Source organism: Aythya ferina (genome assembly GCF_964211825.1).
Source record: "Aythya ferina genome assembly, chromosome: 20".
Classification (NCBI taxonomy): domain Eukaryota; kingdom Metazoa; phylum Chordata; class Aves; order Anseriformes; family Anatidae; genus Aythya; species Aythya ferina.
In genome coordinates this window covers 1,498,930-1,517,658 of record NC_140318.1, presented here as the reverse complement: position 1 = coordinate 1,517,658, position 18,729 = coordinate 1,498,930, and the positions used below count along the sequence as shown (strand labels likewise).

Sequence of the window (18,729 nt, the reverse complement as noted above, 5' to 3'; positions counted from 1 at the left end):
TGCCCAGCCTTCCGCCGGCTGGGCCGGAGCGTAAAGCCTGGGACCGCACCTGGGGCGATGAGCCCCGCACTGAAGAAGCCTCCCAGAGGGATGCGCCGGGGCCGCGCAGCAGCCTAGAGCCCAGCCCGGAGCTCCCAGCGCCGCCGGTCCCCGCTCCCTCGTCCCCTCCGCCCGCCTCTGCTGCTCCCCGACCCCGCGGGACCCCGGACCCGAGCCTGCGCCGCGCTCCGGAGAGCTCCGCCGGGGGGAGAGCCCCGAGCCCGAGGAGAGACGGGGCGGCCGTGCTAGATGCATGGGGGAGGGCTCCGCTTAATGCAAGTTCTGGGCTCCTGCAGGGACCCCGACAACTGTCAGCAGCAGCAGCAACTCGGGGCCTCCTCCTCCGCTTCCTCAGCGATGCTTTTCCACAGCCTGTCCGGCTCGGAGATGCACGGGGTCATCGACGAGATGGATCGCAGAACCAAAAGCGAAGCACCGGCCATCAGCTCGGCTATAGACAGGGGAGAGACCGAAACGGTAGGAGGCGAAGGAGTGGGAGTCATTCAACCCCCTAAACGTAACGAACCCCTCAAAAATACAGCTTTTCCTTTAAAATAGCAGGTCGGGGGGAAACGTATGCAAAATACTAAATCGGAAGAAAAATAAGAATAAAGACACCCGCAAAAGGTCGAGTAAAACCACGGGGAAAGGCATGAAACTGTTAATTATTAATAATATGCATAGTAATAGTAACGCTTGGGTGAAAGGAGCGGTGCTGCTCTTGCGAGAAAACAGAAAGCTAGACCAGCCTTTTGGTAGCGTCCAAGAACGCCTTCCCTTCCCCCAGCCCGGCCGGCCTTCTAAAGTTTTTAGGGAGAGGCAAAGTATGCTTTTATACAGATAACGCTCTGGCACAGCGAGATTTTTCTCTGCGGAATGGAAACACAAACAACAAAGAATCCGATTCGGTGTTGTTTTTCAGGTGGGATGTCCACGCTGAGGTAGTTGTTATAGCACTAAGTAAAAAATAATAATAATAATAATAATAAAAGGAAAACTAAAACTCGAGCATCTTTAAATTATGATTTTTTTCGTAATAGAAAGATACGTGAACACTGGATTTGCAAACAAGGCAAACGGATTTAGAGGATGTGTTTCAGGGAGACAGACGGATGCAAATTTTTGTAACTTTACCACTTTTATCTTATGTCTGCTAACGCGCAGTACTTGTATTTTAATACATTTAGATAATAAAAAGATGAATCTTTCAAAGCAGAGTTAAGCCAGCGAAGTGGAAGAGATTTCTGAAGTGTATTAACTGAATCAACATTTTCTGTGTACTGTTTTTGTTTTGGTTTGGTTTGTTTTTTTTTGGTTAAGAAACGATAATTCTGGGCAGAAATGATCCCATATTTTGGTAATGCTGTCTTTTAAGCTGATATGGGCATGTGCAAGAAAGATATCTGTGCTTGGTTTTTAAAACTTCAACAATAGGTGTTACTTCTCTAAATGCTATGGAGAAATTTACTTAAAAGTGACAGTGAGATTATTTAATCCTGAAATACTGGCTGAAAATAAGCCTTTCAGCTAGAAGGGCTGAATGTGATTTCTAATCAAAGCAGTTTGGGTTTTCTTTGGAAAAGTTAATATTTCTGTGTAAAATTAAACAACATCAAGTTATCTTTCCTGGAGTAATTCTGTGTCATGATACCTTTATATATCTACATAGAAATTATTTGCATGCACACGTGTATAGAATGAGCAGTGGGATAGGATACTAGATCCTTAAATGCCATTTCTGGATATCAGAATATTTTTGTTACTGGTAAAGCAGAAAAAATCGTGTTTTGTTTAAAGTGGATTTATAAAGAACTACTTTGGTTATAAAACGATCCCTAATCAGAGTTCAGTTAATGCCTTAAAGACCTAAGCTACCAGTGGACTTGTGTGGCTCCCATACCGCTCTAGTACCATCATTTTATTTGTACGTACTGCTGGTAGTGGAAATGCTGTCGTGCAAACAGTAGTGCTCGTAGTGCTGGGGGTTGGTGATCTCTGCAAGTGCTGGATGAAAGTAATCCGTCAGCATGTGCTGGAAACACAGCTTCATTTTCTTTCAGTTCTTCCCGTTAGCTGTCTTCCCTCTCCTTGCTTTGCGCAAGGACTTAAGGCTCTAGAGGAGGTAAAAGTAAACACGCGGCTTCCCCCCGCCCCGAGTGGGAGCTCTGCGGCTCCGGCACGTCTGCAGGACGGCAGCTCTGGCCCCAGCACCAACGTGCGGGCTGGCCTCGAGCAGTGCCATGCTGACAAGTTTGGGACGAAGTGGACAGCAGCGCAGTACCAGGTCTGCCACAAACACTGCTCCACTCCGAGCCTCTTGTCCTGACTTTGGGCTTGGGTTTAGGTTGAGGGTGTTGGGTAAAATACACGAGCGCGCTTAAACGGTTTCCGATAGTCTTTTTCTCTTTATTTTCTTTTTATTTTCTTTCTTTCTTTCTTTCTTTTTTTTTTTTTTTTTTTTTTTTTTGGTAGGAGTTGACAGAAAATGTATGTATTTGTTTTTTTGCAGGGGGTTTCGATTGGATTGTGATTTGACACTAAACTATTAAATTATATAGGGGTTACATTTAGTTTTATTGCTTCCAAGTTTATCCCAGCATAATCTAAAGCACTCTGTTGTTTTTCCTCTCTTTTTTTCCCCGCTATTTCGTTTTTCTGACAAAGCGTTCTGCGCCTCAGCCCCAGTGGTGCTCGTCTCCTCGGCAGTTGTTTCCCGATCCCTGCGGTGCCCTGGGTCGGGGCAGGCTGGGACGCGGTTTGTTGGGGAGCGGCTCGCAGAGAGCTGCGCCTGTGCGGCTGCTGGGGGGTTTGATCGTAATTCACTCGGAATTTTATAGCTAGGAAAATACACACCCAGACCCGCACTCACGGGGCATTAACTATGCAGGCGCTCTCCGTGTATCCGTAACGGGAAATTTTAGAATTAACTGTCTGCGATTTTCCCCGCTCTGACGATTGCGCCTGTTTAGCGAGGAGCATCTTTTCTTGATCTGGGACCGGCAAATTCACAAAAGGAAAAAAACGGAGCGAGAAAACCTGGCTCTCAGCCGGCCCCCCCACCCCCCCCAGCCCCGGCCGCTTTCGGCCCGTCCCCCACCCTCCCCGGGGCCGGCCGCCCCGGAGCCCCCCGGCCGCGGAGCGGGGCCGGGCAGGGCAGGAGCCGGGCTGGAGCCGGGCTGGCCGGGGGGGCTGAGCCGTGCAGCAGCCGCTGGCTCTCGCTAACGGCCCGCGGTTGTTCTCCCAGCAGAGCATGCCGTCCATCAGCAGTGACCGCGCTGCCCTGTGCGCCGGCTGCGGGGGGAAGATCTCGGACCGCTACTACCTGCTGGCCGTGGACAAGCAGTGGCACATGCGCTGCCTCAAGTGCTGCGAGTGCAAGCTCAACCTGGAGTCCGAGCTCACCTGCTTCAGCAAGGACGGCAGCATTTACTGCAAGGAGGATTACTACAGGTACAGCCCAAAGCCGCCCGGAGAGCCGGGGGGGGATGAGAGGGGACCGCGGGCTCCTGGAGCCTCCCGGCCGGGGCCGGGCGCATCCCCCGGGCTGCTGTGGGAGCCCGAGGCCCCTCGGCGGGCGGCCGGGAGCGGAGCGGAGCAGCCCGGCCCCACGCGGGTCCCGCCGGGGAGCTGCGGACGGGGCGGGGGTCGGGGGTTTGCGCGGCTCCCTGGGGCTCCCTGCGGCTCCCTGCCGCAGCCCGGGGTCCGGCGGCCGCGGGGGGAGCGGGGCCGAGCCCCCCAGGTCCTGCCGCCCTCCCGGCAGCGGCCCGGCGTCGTGTCCCGGCCCGCAGCCCCCCTCCGCGGGCCGCCCAGCGCCCCTCACCGTCTCCTCGGGCCCTTGTGTTTTGCAGGAGGTTTTCGGTGCAGAGATGCGCGAGGTGTCACCTGGGGATTTCTGCCTCCGAAATGGTCATGAGGGCCAGGGATTTGGTATATCACTTAAACTGCTTCACTTGCACCACCTGCAACAAGATGCTGACCACCGGCGACCACTTTGGCATGAAGGACAATCTGGTGTACTGCCGCCTCCATTTCGAGACTCTCATCCAGGGGGAGTACCAGGTGCATTTCAATCACTCGGATGTAGCCGCTGGGAAGGGCCCAGCACTGGGAGCGGGCTCTGCCAGTACTTTGGGACTGCCTTATTACAACGGCGTGGGGACTGTCCAGAAGGGGAGACCCAGGAAAAGGAAGAGCCCGGGGCCTGGGGCAGACCTGGCAGCGTACAACGCAGGTAAGAGACCCCATCTTCCCCCAAGAACAATTCCGACGGTTTGTTTTTGTTCACTTCCAAAGGGGGATTTCCGTTTATTTTAGCTTAAACCGTTAATAATAGTTTAGCTGCAGCATAATTATTGAGATCAAGTGCTGTCAAACTGCAATTACAGAAGCTAATATGTTAGCATTTTTCACTTCAGCTGGAAATAAAATGTTTTGAAGCGAGGTCATCTGGTTAAGGAGGGGGAGAGGGGGGAGTAGAGCCTGAAATAAAATCTGGAAACCAGAGATTGGAAGTTAGCACTTCAGAGAGCTGTGAATTTTCTTTAGTAGCTACACCCTCCGAGGCTGCTGACGGGCGAAGCGTTCAGCCCTTCTCTCCAGCTCCCGCACCTCCGGCTCGGGGGGCAGGGGGCCGAAAAGCGGCCGTCCCCGGGGGGCAGCGGGGGGCAGGTGGCTGCGGCTGGGGCTGGGGCTGGGGCTGCGCTGCTGGGACGGGGCCGGCTGGGCTGAGCGCCGCTGCTCGCTGCCCATCGCCGGCACCGGCCCTGCCGGGGGGGAGCCGTGCCCCGGGCTCTGCCCTCAGCTGCCCGCTCCCCGAGGAGTTTCCTCGTCCGGCCTCCCCACGGCGGCTCCGGAACTTTGCAGGGAAAGGAACCGGGGCGGTCTCCTGCTTTCCCGGGGCCCCGAAGGCCGCTCCGTGCGGGGCCCGCTGTCTCTGGGGAGCGCCGCCCGGGGGGGGCCCCCGGGGCCGTGCCCCCGCCGTCGGGCTGCCCCCTCGGGCTGCCCGGGGCCGGCCGCGGCGCTGTCGGGGTGGGAGCCGGGGCAGCTCCCGGCCTGGGCCGGGGGGCTCGGGGGACTCCGGGGGGCTCAGGGGGGCGCGGGGAGGCCGCAGGGTGAGGCTGCTGCCGCCTGGGGCAGGGACGGCGGCGCCCGAAGCGAGCGGGTGGCGCTGAAAACAGCCAGGAGAAGGCAAGCGCACCTCGGGACGGGGCTGCCACCCACCGCTGCCTTCAGCAGCGATTTGGGAACGGCGCAAAAACCCGGGGCCGTCCCAGGGGTGAAGGCTGCTGAAAGGTGCGCCTGGCGTTGTCCCTGCGAGCTCCCGCACACGCAGGCGGCAGCGGCTCCCCCGCTTAAAAACGCTTCCTCTCCGGGGGGCTGCGATCCAGGCGGCCTTCCGCCGCCTCCCCGTGCGGGGCAGATGTTCCCATTCAAAGGACCTGTAAAGCGAGGCAGCGGCATCTGTCCCGGGTGGGAGCACAGCCCCAGAAAGTCTTGGTGCTCCCCGACTTCCTAACCACGCCGTCCTTAGCCGCTTTTTGAAGAATTCGTTTCCAAAATAATTGCCCTCCGAGTTTGCTCTTGGAATTTGGGGCTAGACCCTGTAAATGATGCTGCAGAGATCTTCCGCGAGGAGCTTTTGGCTTCTTCGCTTAAACTATTTGTCTGCTTAATATTTGCTAAACCGATAATCGATTAATTTATATGGTAATAAGTGTAATTGATCCTGGAAATCAGACCGGGTTGTCTGTTGATTTTAAATCTCACAAACGAGCAAATTCTTGCAAAGCTTTCTAATTTCTGTCTTCTAAAAGGAAGCCGTTTAGAAGTGTGATAGTTTCTCTCTATTTTTAATGGAACTTTTCGTTTCCTCCCGAGAAATGCACGATGTTGTCCTCTGAGGGTACTCGGGGCTGGCACTTTGTGTAGCAAGCTTCGTGTAAATAAATCTTCACCAGAGGTGGTGGGAAAAGGGGGACCCGGAGATGCGGCCAGAGCAGGGACAGGAATTATTTTGTAAATAGCAGCAAACACTCATCTGCGACATGAATTGGACTGGCTCTTTTTTCTGCCTAAACGAGACTCCGTTTGCACAGGGATGATGGGTTTTGGATGTGGATAGAGCCTGACAAGTGGAAAATAGCTTAGAAGGATGCCGAAACTTCAAAAAGATTTTTTTCCCTCTCTCTCTTTGTTTTTTCTTAAAGTGTGTTCCTGTGATCGTAATTTCTTCTTTCACTTGTTGGACTGGATTTTGATGTTGGTTTTTTTTTAGGTCAGTAAATCAATGGCTGAAAGCTTGCTGAACACAGAAGCACCTGTAAAGAATTCTGAATACTCCCTTTGTGGATTAGACCCCAAACCTCCCACAGCCCGCTGTACTTTATTCCTATCTATCCAGTCTGCCTTTGATAAGAAGACAGGAAAATCTCCTTGCAAACGCTAGAAGTGCTGAGCAGCCTCGGGGCAGCGGGAGCTCCCCACGCCCGGGGCCGGGCAGGCGGCGGAGGCGTTATAGGGGCGCTATAGGGGCGTTATAGGGCGCTCCCTCCCGCACGGGCGGCGGGGCCCGGCCGGGCTGCGGCTCTCTGGGGCCGGGCCGCTGCGGGGCGCTGCTCCGGTCCCGCTCCTGCTCCCGGTCCCGGCCCCGCCGCCCCGGGTCCGGCAGCGGGGCCGGGTGGGGGCTGGCCCCACGAGCAGCTTTGCCAGGAGTTTTCTCCTGAGAAACCCGGGGAAGCTCCGGCGAGCTCCCTTCTCCCTCTCCCCCCGGGACGGGAAGCTCCTGGGGGGCACCGCTCCCGGCCCCGCTCCGAGCCGCAGCCCCAAGCTCCGAGGAGGGGACCCCGCAGAGCCCCGCTGCGGCCCCTTTGTGCGGACGGACGGACGGACGGACGGATGGATGGATGGACGGGCTGCCCCCGTCCCCAGCAGCGCCCCGGGAGCAGCGGGGGTGGCGGGCCGTGAGGTCCCCCCCCAGTCCCGGTTGGGAGCGGGGTCCGGGTGTCCGCCGCGCCCCCTCCTGCCCCCGGCCGCAGCTCGGTCCCGGTGCCGAGCCCCCCCCCCTGCGGCTCTGGGCTCCGCTCTGCGCTCCCGGCCGGCCCCCCCCGGCCCCCTGCAGGCGGCCGCGGGTGGGAGCGGGGCCGGCCCCGCACCCAGGGGCGCTGCGGGCGGAGAGCGCCGAACGCGCCTCGTGTCTCAGCGTGCTTCCCGGGCCGGGATTAGTTTGCTTTCTTTTGGGGTAATGTAACGTGTCAAACGCGAGCCGCTAAGAACAAAAGTTCCCCCCCCGGAGGAAACTCCTCGCCCCCAGCCCCTCCGGTGCCGCGGCCCCGACATGGGGGATCCGCGGGCCGGGCGCGGGGCAGTGCCCCCGGTTCCCTCCTGCCTGCAGGCTTTGCACAAGGATAACGGCGCATCCCGCTTCGTGCTCGCGTTGCTGTTTTTAGAGACGGTTTTACACGTTATTCTGCAGAGGATATTTTGGTCACCGGCACCGAAGCACAATGTTTTAATGTGAGGGAGTGAAAGGCAGCTCCTGGCGATGCTCTCTGTGGGCTTCCGAGGCCGAAGGGACGCTTGTGTCGTGGTGCCGGGGGGGCTGCGAGGGGTCACCTCTGGGGAGAGCAGCGGATGGACGGCAGGGCAATGGCCTGGGTGTGGGGACCGGGGGAAAGGCAGCAGGGCCTCAGAGATGGCCTAGGGTCAGGAAAGATACTTGGCACCACTTCAGAATTTGCTTTATCACAACATAGGAATGAAGCGTTAGTTAATTTAAGGCTCCTCTGACTGGAATGTTACCAGTTGTATTTCTGAACTCCCAGCAGGAGTCCTAGATGCTGCAACTGCATGGAAATCCTAAGTCTGGGTGATTGAGCAATTCCTCTAGGAGATGAGCAGGGACACCATGAAGGACCAGGGGGAAGTGCCTGGAAACCACAGCACCGAGCGAGGGGCACGTACGGTGCCAGTCTTACACCAGGGTGGCCCTTGCAGAAACTCCTTCACTCCAAAGGTCTCCACACTTCTGTCTCTGTGCCTGCAGTGCCCATGGACACCTCAGGCTGGGCAGGAGATGCACGTAATGCCAGATTGGTACAACCAAATTCTGGAGATGGTGCCAAGTACCAGAAACAAACAGGAGAGGGGAAGTGGTGCTAGCGAGGAGGGTTAGGTCAGGCTGGGGGATGCTGCGGGTGCTCAAAGCACTTGGGCAAGACAAGGAAGAGCAGACACCCTCATGCACTTTCAAAGTCTGTTTTGTAACTTTCTTCCTAGAAAAGGACAATGGTTTGCTGGTCTTGAATGGTACATATTCACTGTCATCTCAATATTATTTTTATTTAGAAGATTGGGGGTAAAATTATAAGAAACTGAAAGAGCAAATTGTTCATTGTCCAGTTGATGAAAAGCAGATCCCCTCCTTCCCTTCTGGGAGGATTTAGAATTAGTTTTATTTCCTTGGATCCTGATTGTATCTCATTCTCTGTAGAACAGGTTAAAATCCAGCTACTTGCGGCCCTAGGGTTTGTTTTGCTGCATGTTAACATGAACAGGTCTCAGCCCTTCTGACGGCTATTTTGATGCACTTCCTCCTAACTCTTTGCCCTGTTATTTCTGGGAGGGTTTGAGAGCATTTAAGACAACACACAGAGGTCTTTTCCATTTCTAATGTCTACAATTCTGTATGTTTTAAGACCAAGTACTGTGTTGTTTTACATTTCCATAATACCTTTTGCTATAAGAAATACAGTTTCAGTTATTCTTCCCAGTATTATTTAGAGGGAGAACTGTAGCTCTGGAGGAGACTGGAGCTTGTGGGGTCACCCCAGTTTGGCAACTAGATCTCAGTTCTTAAACCAGAAAAAAGACTGCTACATTCTGTCCAGCTCCATTAATGCTGCATTTTTACTGTCTCCTTTTGTGTGTCTTACACCTTTTAAATTGAGGTGCTTCCAGTCTTTCCATACATCACGACAACAAGCAGAAATGCTTCTTATTACTGGAATTTGGCACAAGAAAGTTAGGTCTGCAAAGGATTTATAGAAATGTATACACATGCACATACATGCGCACACATTTATATGTCCAGCACATTTATACTGGCTGTTTTTTGAATTGTAGGGGTACAGAAACTCACCAAGATGTTTGAGGCTTCAGACACTTTTTACCGATCTATTAAACAAGCCTGCTTTTGGTCTCACAGCTGAAGTTTTGCAGGCCTTGCTCTATGTTGTGCCACATCTTTTAAAGTTTTTGAAAAGGTGAAATTCGCAAAGCAGGCACTGCACATGCTGCAAAACTGCTTTTTAGTGTATCTGTATGCATATTTCCACATGAGTACGTGCATTTTGTTTTATTTTATTTTTTAAATAGTGGTTTTAATGCATGCCTTTCAGAAATTGAATGTATTCAACAGGGCTGAAAAACTCTCCTAGACAGTATGAATTTAAAGTATGATTACAAAGAGATACATGTCCATGAGATGTACTCAGTTGAAATGAATCAGTGGTAATGGATAACTGAAAACAAATCTGTTTATGTGCTTATGAAATTCACCAATAACTCACATTTTAAAATACATTTGTCGTTTTGTTTTGTTTTGTTTTTTGCATGCAATGTAGAACAGAGATAGCAGTGATTTTTCATTACTTTTAATCAATATCTTACAGGAAATTAAAAAGGAGTTTCATATACTGGAGCAGAAAAAATAAATTAATGGCAGCTTATTAGAGCTAATTTTCAGTTATATCCATGATATTATTTTTAGTGAATTTAAGCTTGGTCCTTAATGTTATTTTAAGAGTTTTCTATGGTTTACTTTATGCACATGTAAATTAAAAACTACTTTTGGTCTTTGAGACTATTTTGTTTGGCATTCAACATTTAATATAATTTGATAATTATTACAATTTTCCTTGGTCACAGACGTCTTTTGCAGGCTTTGCAGTTGATTTATGCAAATGTGTCAGTCAGTCTCATTCAGCGATTTCAAAAGAATATAACAGAATCAGTCATTCAAAGTACTATTTTCAAATGCTTAAAAATGAAATGTAAATATAAATAATAAAAAATAAGTGTATTTTTTTTTCATTTGGTGTGCTGCTGATATATTGTATTAACAGCTTTATTTCTTGAGCTAGTCAAATTATAGTCATAATTTGCTGTCTGGTACCCACAAACTTTATTTCTTTTATAGTGTTTCATTTAATGGTCTCTCTTGTACTCTACAGGGTTTAGTTTGATGGAGGAAATAATTATAATTTTAACTGGTCTGTTCCATCGAGATTTAAGTGGGCTCTATTGTACAGCTTTCTTTGTACATTACAACACAATTTATAGTGATACAAAGTACGTTAAAACACTTTACAGAGTTGAGGACAGCTACTGTCCTACAAGCAGAAAGTGGAGGAAAGGCTGTGCGGAGATGGAGGAAAGAAAAAAGGAAACAGACCTGACATTTTAAAAGCCATAAAGAGGCAGGTGAGGGTCCTTGCAGACTGGTTATTGTAAGGGAAAAATAGAAGATGCAGAAATGGAGGGGAAGGCAAGTAGGATTTGTACCAGTACAATACGTGCCATGGTATGTTATTTTAATTGCTGCTCTCAGATGAACTGCAAACAATGTTGGTCACAGAGCAATAGGTTTACACGCCTTTTCCTCTTGTTGCCTTAAGCTTTAAGCTGCAATGAAAACGATGGTGACCACCTGGATAGAGACCAGCAATACCCCAGCAATCAGAAAACAAAGCGCATGAGGACATCATTCAAACACCACCAGTTGCGGACAATGAAGTCATACTTTGCTATTAACCACAATCCTGATGCCAAGGACTTGAAACAGCTAGCTCAGAAAACCGGCCTGACCAAAAGAGTTCTTCAGGTAAGAAAAACAGTCTTTTGTACCAAAACATCGATTTTGTATTTGAAATGCTGTGGATCTTACTAATCTTCAAGCTTTTCATAATCATTCATACCTTCTGTGAGACATCAGTTACATTCTAGAAAGTATGAGAAAAGTTATTTCATTTCAGCTTCCCAAAAGCAGATCACTTGGGTTTTAATTTTTAATGACAGTTGTGAAGGCATGGGGTGCTATTTGTTTTCCTGAAGTTAGTCAATTCTGGTGCATGTTTTAGCTTCTGATCTGCTGCAAGAAAAAAAAAAATTAGTTAATGTAAATAGAGAGCTCTTAATTTAGAAATTGCAAGGAATGGTTTTCTTTGTGAGTAATCAGCAGTAATTTATTATTTTATCCGGACAGGGAGGATGTCTTTTATTTCGCAATGTAAGTGGACATAATCTTTGAAAAATTAAATTTATTTTTTTAGTCATAGTAAAGTAACTTAGAATGAAAGGCGACTGCATTTTGAAAGTACCTTTTCTCTGAAAGCTTGATTTTTCTTGCTTCAAGGGTATACACTCCATTTGAATTATTATGGCAAGGAAAGGTAAGAATATTAGTCGGCTTAGCTCCATTCTAATTTATAGTTCAGATTCAGGAAGTGAATTTTAATGGCACTTATTCAGTAACTATAACTAGAGATAAATGTGGGCATATAGGAGGCATGACATTCCAAAATCTATTACTGAGATCTTTAAATGGATCTTTAATAGTAGAAAAAACTGGTTTGTGGGCTTCGTCGAGAAAGCTAGGGCTCAGGCACCTGGGAAAGCAATGTGGACAGCTCTCATAAACTCATAGGCAAGTGGAGGGCAGTAAACAAAAACATTGAAAAAAAATGAGTTCACTGGAGAATTGTGGATCTTGTAGTGTTTACACATAACTGAAGAAGGAATAAAGGTTTGTAGGCTTCCTAGTAAAACTGCTAATGAAAAGCTGTATGTAATTCCTTCTCTTGGCCACGTCCATCATAGCTGGATTTTGTTTGTTTTTGTGAAGCTGATTTGCAGTGGCACAGATTCCTCCTCTATAACTGGTGCACATCCTAGCACTTGACACAGTGCCTCTCATAGCAGCTCCCTTTTATCTACGAGTGTGGAAGAAAGGATTTTCTGCATTTAACTATCATTATTTCAGCACTTCCTCATTTTCTAATCAGAGTTTACACACTTTAGTGATATCTACTCTGTTACCAGTGCACTCACACCTGAATTATCTGAGAAATTTCACATAGTGCATGAAGAAATTAGATTGGTGCGTAGAAAACACCTCTCTCTTCGTCTTCCTTCTGTTTTTTTTTTTTTTTTTTTTTTTTTTTTCTCAGCCTGCACCAACTTTGACTTCCATATCTGTTCTCTTTTCATCCAATGAGCTTGTCCTTCCAAATTTTTTCCAAGTCTTTTTCTCTGTTCCTTCCTTTTATAATGTATTTCTTCTCCCTAAAGCTGGATTCCATGTCTCTCTTCAGCCTCTCTTTCAGTTTCTTGATCACTTCTGTTTCCACGTTAAGTACACTGCATCCTCTAGTTTTAAGGTGCACAGTGCTTTCTCTTTTTTGTGGCAATCCTTTACAATTCTACAAAACTTTTTTCATGGTTTTGGTAATTGGCGTTTCACTTCTTTTACTTCCACAGTTAAATGATTCTTTATCTCTGGGCTCCTTTAGCTGAAGAGTGGCGCAAGGTAATAGTTGGTGTTGAGGATTGCACACAGAGGATGGTGCTGTTGGAGGCACTTCAAGAAAATGACTCGGAGTGATACTTTGCGTAGTATTGCTTGAGTTTTTCTGTCTGTTACGAGCATTGTCTACTCCACTGAAAATTAATTTGGGCTTTAAGAAACAAACTTGCTTTTTGGATTGTAGAACCTTTGTGCCCAGTTGGTTTATTTCTAACCTGTGAGAGAAAATAATGTGTGCTTCTGAAACTGCAGAGGGAATTTTTCGAACGCTGAAGTTCACCCATGCAAGTTTCGAGGTTGCTTCTTGCTGGGGAAAACTCTTCATGATGTTGGTTACTGAGATAGTGTCACTTGTTAATTCTTTTGTGCCAGAAAGGTTGGCATTCCATCTGTGTCATTTATTGAACATGAAGTAATTCACTGACACTATTGATCTAAACAAGCATCGTTAGTATTAGGCTGTCTCACATGCTGAAGGCGTATGGACTCCCAGATGTATATGCACACATTCCAGCAGTAAGAAATTTTCTGCTTTCCCTATCTTGTTACTAGGCATGTCTGTAAGCGCTTGTATTTTTGTGTGTTCAGGTCTCAGTTCAGCTGACGAAAGATAATGATTCTTTATCTATCATGAACAGAATATAGTGGAATAGAAAATATAAGGTAGCAGTTGAGGAGAAAGACAAAATCCTTTATTCTGAAACCAGTGGGCTTTCTAAACATGCAGAGGAGTTCCTAGTGTTTTAGGAAATGGCTATAGTGCCACTGCTATAAAGGCAGTCCCATATAACATGTCATGAGAGTGGCTTGTAGATGAGCAGAGAGTTTGGCCACCTTCATAATGATCTGTGATACTGGACTTGGAAGACCTGACTTCTGTTTTGGCTTTATATACAACTAGTCATCAGCTACCCATGTCCAGAAGTGGAATGACAGGGAAATGTAACATACTGCTTCAAAAATTACATTTCCTTCAGTGGCTTTGTAATGCAGAATATTTTCCTTAAGTAATGACATCAGAGTTACAGTAAGCCTACTTATATTTTTACTCCCTATCTTTATATTTTTCCATTTCCATTTAGCTTTATATGTGCAATTTGATATACACCTTGTACTGCAGCTGGGGAGGACAAGTCCATTATTGTAAGCTATCATTCATAATTAAAGTGACCAGCTAATTGTGAGCTAACTAATTGGTGTAAATGTTACGCTTTTGGGAATCGATCTTTCTTTTTTGTGAGTTTAGAAAGTGAAGGTGGAAGTAGAGGTAGCCCTAAGAATATACGGTTTGCTAGCTATTGCTATGTACCTCTTCTCTAACCAAGAGTGTGGAAAATGATTATCCATGGCAAAAGCAGTTTAGGAACATGAACCATTGTTTTTCAGTGGGTGTCTTGTACACTGCTTATCCTTTCTTGAATCACTCCCCAGTAATGTTGATATGAAAATCCTACAAAGGTTTTCCTGCGTGCATTTAGACTTTGCTAATTCGGTTTCCAGCAGTCAACAAGCACAAAAATTTTCTCAGTCATGTGTGAGTATCCTGAACTACCCTTTGGCAAAGATTTGCTTTAGGATAGCATACTGAAGACTATTTACCAAACCTTTGTTCATGAAATATCCTATAGTTCTCTTTCAACTGTAAGTTTAATAATCAAAACAGAATACTCAGAATGTGCCTGCAGTGAGTAAACACGGTTTGCTGTGTGGTGGAACATCCTTTACATTTTTGTTTCTCCTGTTGTTAGTAAGTAAAGTTAGTAAGTAATGTCTCCAGGTAGATGTGTGAATTAGCAAAATTGTGTTTAAAAATTTGTTTCTAGTGTAAGCTATTCACAAAGACAGTATACAACAGTTGCAACAATGGAGGTGTTACAAACAAAAAATAAAATTATCTTAGATAACAAGGCCTCATTCATGATGGTATCTCAATTCTTTACAACATTTAGAATATTTACTTTCAATACTTCCCTATCTTATGGAGATGTTATTTTATTCCTATTTTACAGTCAGAAAATGGAGACAGAGAGAGATGAATTAGCTGTGCAGATCTCTGAAGAGATAGGATAATATTTTAACTGCAGAACGACCCTGCCTAGCTGCTGAGCTGCCCAGCTCCAGGCAGGCGGCTCGGCTCCCCTGAATGTGGTAGTGTCAGTGGGTCTCATGGCTGCTTTTATTTCTCAGTGGGAGTTTTGGTCCATATTTTCCCCATTTGGTTTGAAACAGCTCAGCCCTATAATGATACAGTTGGACAGAAAAACACTATGTACTTCCCAATGAATTTCTTTATTCCTCAGTGCTGAAGACCAGATTCCTAATTGTGTAATTGATGTGAGATAAGTCCTTCTGGAACAATTCTTTCAGTTATGTATATTTGGGTTATTATTTCTTTACTTGAATGTAATACTGTTACAGGTGCAGGGCCCGAATTGCCAGTGTGCACATAGAGCACTACCGCCATTATGCACGGGACAGCTGCCCTGGCTCTTGCACGCTCGTTTGCACAGCTATACGCAACGACGCAGGGCAGTAGCAAATCAAGTTGGCATTCCTGCAACTCAGAAAACAATAGTTTTAATTCTTTCATTACTCTTCAACATTAAGTCTTTGCTAAATACTGTCATATCTTCAGTGCATACCAGAATATCACTATTGCAATAACTATTTTGTTATTCATTTCTACCATAAAACATGGCATTTTCTGAATTTCAGTCAACAAATATTTAGATGCCTTTTCAGTAGTATTACAAATATTTACTAGTGGACAACTTTAGAGAGCTCTGTAGCCATCAGCTGATTAACCTTGACAATATCTCAACTGAACTTGAGGTTTTGTCTGTTTTAATTATGCTGTAACTATGGAACATGTCAACAGTGGCAGTCTCTAAACTTAAACTTCATATATATGATTCTTTTTACAATTTCTTATACAAGGTATATATTAAAAAATTGAAGCCAAATTTCTTCCTTTGTGGGACAAATATAATTATCTCTTACTGAAAGGTAAACTAATCCCAAAAGTGTTAAAATTGCTGTTTTCTACCATTCCTACTAATTGGCACTTGAGACTCTGTAGCTCGAATGCCCAGAACAAACTAATTTGCTTCACCTGCACGCCTGGCACACGAGGTTCCTCACCTTGCTCAGAAGCATGCACAGACACTTCCACCACTCCCTTCTTGCAGGGCTCTGGATGAACAGTCATGCGAGGGGAAGACACTGGCTTTAAATGTTTCAGGCAAAAATACCACAATAGTTGTTTTTTTTTTTTGCAGTTTTGATCACATCACAGGTTTACCATTATAATGGACTGTGTTATAAAATAATTAATATATTTTTGCAGTGCTAGTTTAGGAGAAGGTTTCTGTTTTCTTTGTGTATATGAAACCAATATATACCCTTTAAACAAAATGTTTTAATAGGGGAGCACCAACATAAACTGAAACAAGGACCTGTAGGGATGTGAGTAATGAATGCAGCTCCCATGGCCACTGCTAGAATTTGTGCCTGAGGATCATTTCCTTGTGGCATTCCCAGGAGAGAGTGTAAGAGAGAGTGTGTGTGCTTACAGACCCTTGGCTGGGAGAGAAAGCTTTCCAGAGGAAAAGGAGGAGTGCTCAATAGGGGGAACTCGGGGCTGGACCATCCATAGATGAGAAGAAAGCCAGTCAGAGGAAAAATGGTTTGAGACATCTTCACCAATTCTAACTGCAGCTGGCAAGTTGAGGGGAAAGAGGAGACTTCACAGGACTGCATCGCATTTCCGTGCCACTCCGCCGCCGGCAGCCTGGCCTGAAGTGGATCCTGCGGCAGGGGCTGTGCAGGTTCAGAGCTAGAGGTCAGGATTTCTGTAAAGGGTGCTGTGACCACACAGCAGCCTCGTGAGCTCTGCACACTCATTTTCCCTGTATGGGCCACAGAGGAGAAATCTGATGGACTGAGGCTGGGCAGGTACTTTGACTCAGCTCCTTTCTCTGACAGATACAGAGATGATGAAGTTCATTGCACCTGGAATGGAAAGACTCGGTCCTATCCCTTATAACAGGTCAACGTGAGAGCAGTTGGATCAGGACTGAGTCAATTGTAAAGAATGTAACAATGTCAGAAGGCCTTCTGATAAGAAAGCACAGTGAAATTTCAGCTAGTTGTATCAGCAAAATGAGCTGGCATCACCATATAGCAGGTTGAACACAGGGTATTAATGGCATTTTCAAATTTAATCAGAGTAATATTCTGTACCTACAGTTCATACAAGTTTCACAAATAAATTTTATTATATCTATTTTCAAATAGGTCAGAAAAATATTGTATCTTTAAACAAATCCTGTAAACAGTAGAGAATATTTTTAGCTTGGACCTAAACTGAAATTTAACTGAAAAAGCAGTAGTCATAGCTTTTGTCCTATGATTAGTTATTGACTAGTTAGATAATAAATAATGCAAGAAGTAGAAATCATGGAAACATTATTGCGGTATGCAGCTACCATTTCTTCTGAAATTACATTTTTTAATGCAATATGGGCTTTTAATACCATTTGAGCCTCTTTTTCCAAAGTCATTCCAGGACTGAAAAAATTTAAAATGAGACTGGCATAGGAGCTGAATCATTTGAGAAAGAAGAGTAAGAAAGAGGGCCAGTCTTTTTTGAAAAGTGAGAGCACTGCTGAGACAAGACATGAGAAAGTTCCCGAGGGAGCCCTCTGAGCCCGCAGGAAGGCAGGGTGCTGTGCTGTGTCGCCTTCTGCACACAATGGGAGATGGACCTGAGATACCAGGGTGCTGAAACTCGCTAGTATATGTTCATCAGATGCTTGATTTATATCTCGTCCTGACAAGTACTTCTGGGAGTGAGGGCAGTTGAGGATTCTTAGGGGCCGCCAAATTTGTAGGCATCTTTATACACAGCCTGCACTGAATGACTCCCCTCCTGTCCCAAGCAGACTGTTTACACAGAGAATTGCAGGAGAGGGAAAGAGGAATGCTTCACAGGCATGCAGAGGACACTTTTCATGACTGGGGCTACTTTTTTAACATGTTACCATAAAACATCTTCACCAGTTCAAGCTTTGATGAATTTGTGAGTTTGCTTTTGCTTTTCTAAACACTGCAGCTCTTTAAATGCTACCCTGTTATATTAAACTATTTCAGGTTTGGTTTCAAAATGCTCGAGCCAAATTCAGACGGAACCTCTTACGTCAAGAAAACACAGGGGTGGATAAGACTTCAGATTCAACACTCCAAGCAGGGACCCCATCAGGTCCTGCATCAGAAATATCCAATGCCTCCATGAGTCCATCCAGCACTCCCACTACTTTAACGGACTTGACTAATCCTACCATGCCTACTGTGACATCTGTCTTGACGTCAGTGCCCGGAAGTCTTGAGGTTCATGAATCTCGAAGTCCTTCACAGACAACTCTTACAAACCTTTTCTGATGACTCTTTCTTAATAATTTCTTTAAAAAAGAAATTATTCTTAGTTGAAATTCCAAGTGTATTTTAATAGAGGCTTTGAGCAACTGACTAACCACAATTAGGATCTCTCCTAAAAAAAAAAAAAAAAAAAGAAAAAAAAAAGAAGGAAATGTAGTGTTCTGGTATTATGGAGTGTGGACTGAAGAATAACTTGGAAGATCTATTGCAACACAACATTTGTGTAACTGTACAGTTTTGTGGACTGAGCAAGGGAAACAGCAATTAATTTAAGTTGGCTAAAGCTTCTGTATTTTCAAAGACTGCCATGTGCCTTATATACTGTTTTATCTACATACTTTGGATTCCATGTCCACTTCTCTTTTTCTCTCTGTATATTTATGACCAGGGCAAAAATGTCAAGAGTTTGTTACTTTGAATAGTCCTAAGCCTTTCATTGGTTGCTTTGTTGTTTTAGAATTTTAAGGTCAAAGTCTGTTCGAATACCAGAATTTGTAAAATCTAACCAGTAATAAAACCACTTATGGAAACTACTTGGTAATGGCTGCAGTTACATTTAACATGAGCTTCACAATCAAGATAGGCTGATTGTATTTAAAAGGATTAGAAAATTGCACTTCAAACACAGTATCTGCCTAGGATAAACTCTAAATATGATGTATACAATTTCTCTT

At 46.1% G+C, this 18,729-nt stretch overlaps 1 protein-coding gene across 4 annotated transcripts; it reads left to right on the top strand.

Moving 5' to 3' along the window:
* Nucleotides 1-191: 191 nt before the first annotated feature.
* On the top strand, nucleotides 192-18,588 carry LHX2 (LIM homeobox 2). 4 transcript variants are annotated; one of them, XM_084493722.1, is made up of 5 exons: nucleotides 192-516; nucleotides 3,287-3,489; nucleotides 3,888-4,270; nucleotides 10,713-10,918; nucleotides 17,771-18,588. In XM_084493722.1, the coding sequence occupies exons 1-5, from the start codon at nucleotides 289-291 to the stop codon at nucleotides 18,056-18,058; spliced, it is 1,308 nt and encodes a 435-aa protein (XP_084349848.1). In that variant the 5' UTR covers nucleotides 192-288; the 3' UTR covers nucleotides 18,059-18,588. The 4 variants fall into 4 exon arrangements, with proteins under 4 accessions (XP_084349848.1, XP_084349847.1, XP_084349850.1 ...); XM_084493721.1 differs by having other exon boundaries at nucleotides 3,284-3,489; XM_084493724.1 differs by lacking the exon at nucleotides 192-516 and adding an exon at nucleotides 597-961.
* Nucleotides 18,589-18,729: the final 141 nt, after the last annotated feature.

What these genes read in the sequence shown, in the direction of transcription:
- LHX2 (XM_084493721.1), top strand. Translation starts at nt 289, where the DNA reads ATGCATGGGGGAGGGCTCCGCTTAATGCAAGTTCTGGGCTCCTGCAGG. An exon ending in ACAGGGGAGAGACCGAAACG is followed by an intron (nt 517 to 3,283) that starts GTAGGAGGCGAA and finishes TTGTTCTCCCAG; the next exon opens with CAGAGCATGCCGTCCATCAG. An exon ending in TGACCAAAAGAGTTCTTCAG is followed by an intron (nt 10,919 to 17,770) that starts GTAAGAAAAACA and finishes AAACTATTTCAG; the next exon opens with GTTTGGTTTCAAAATGCTCG.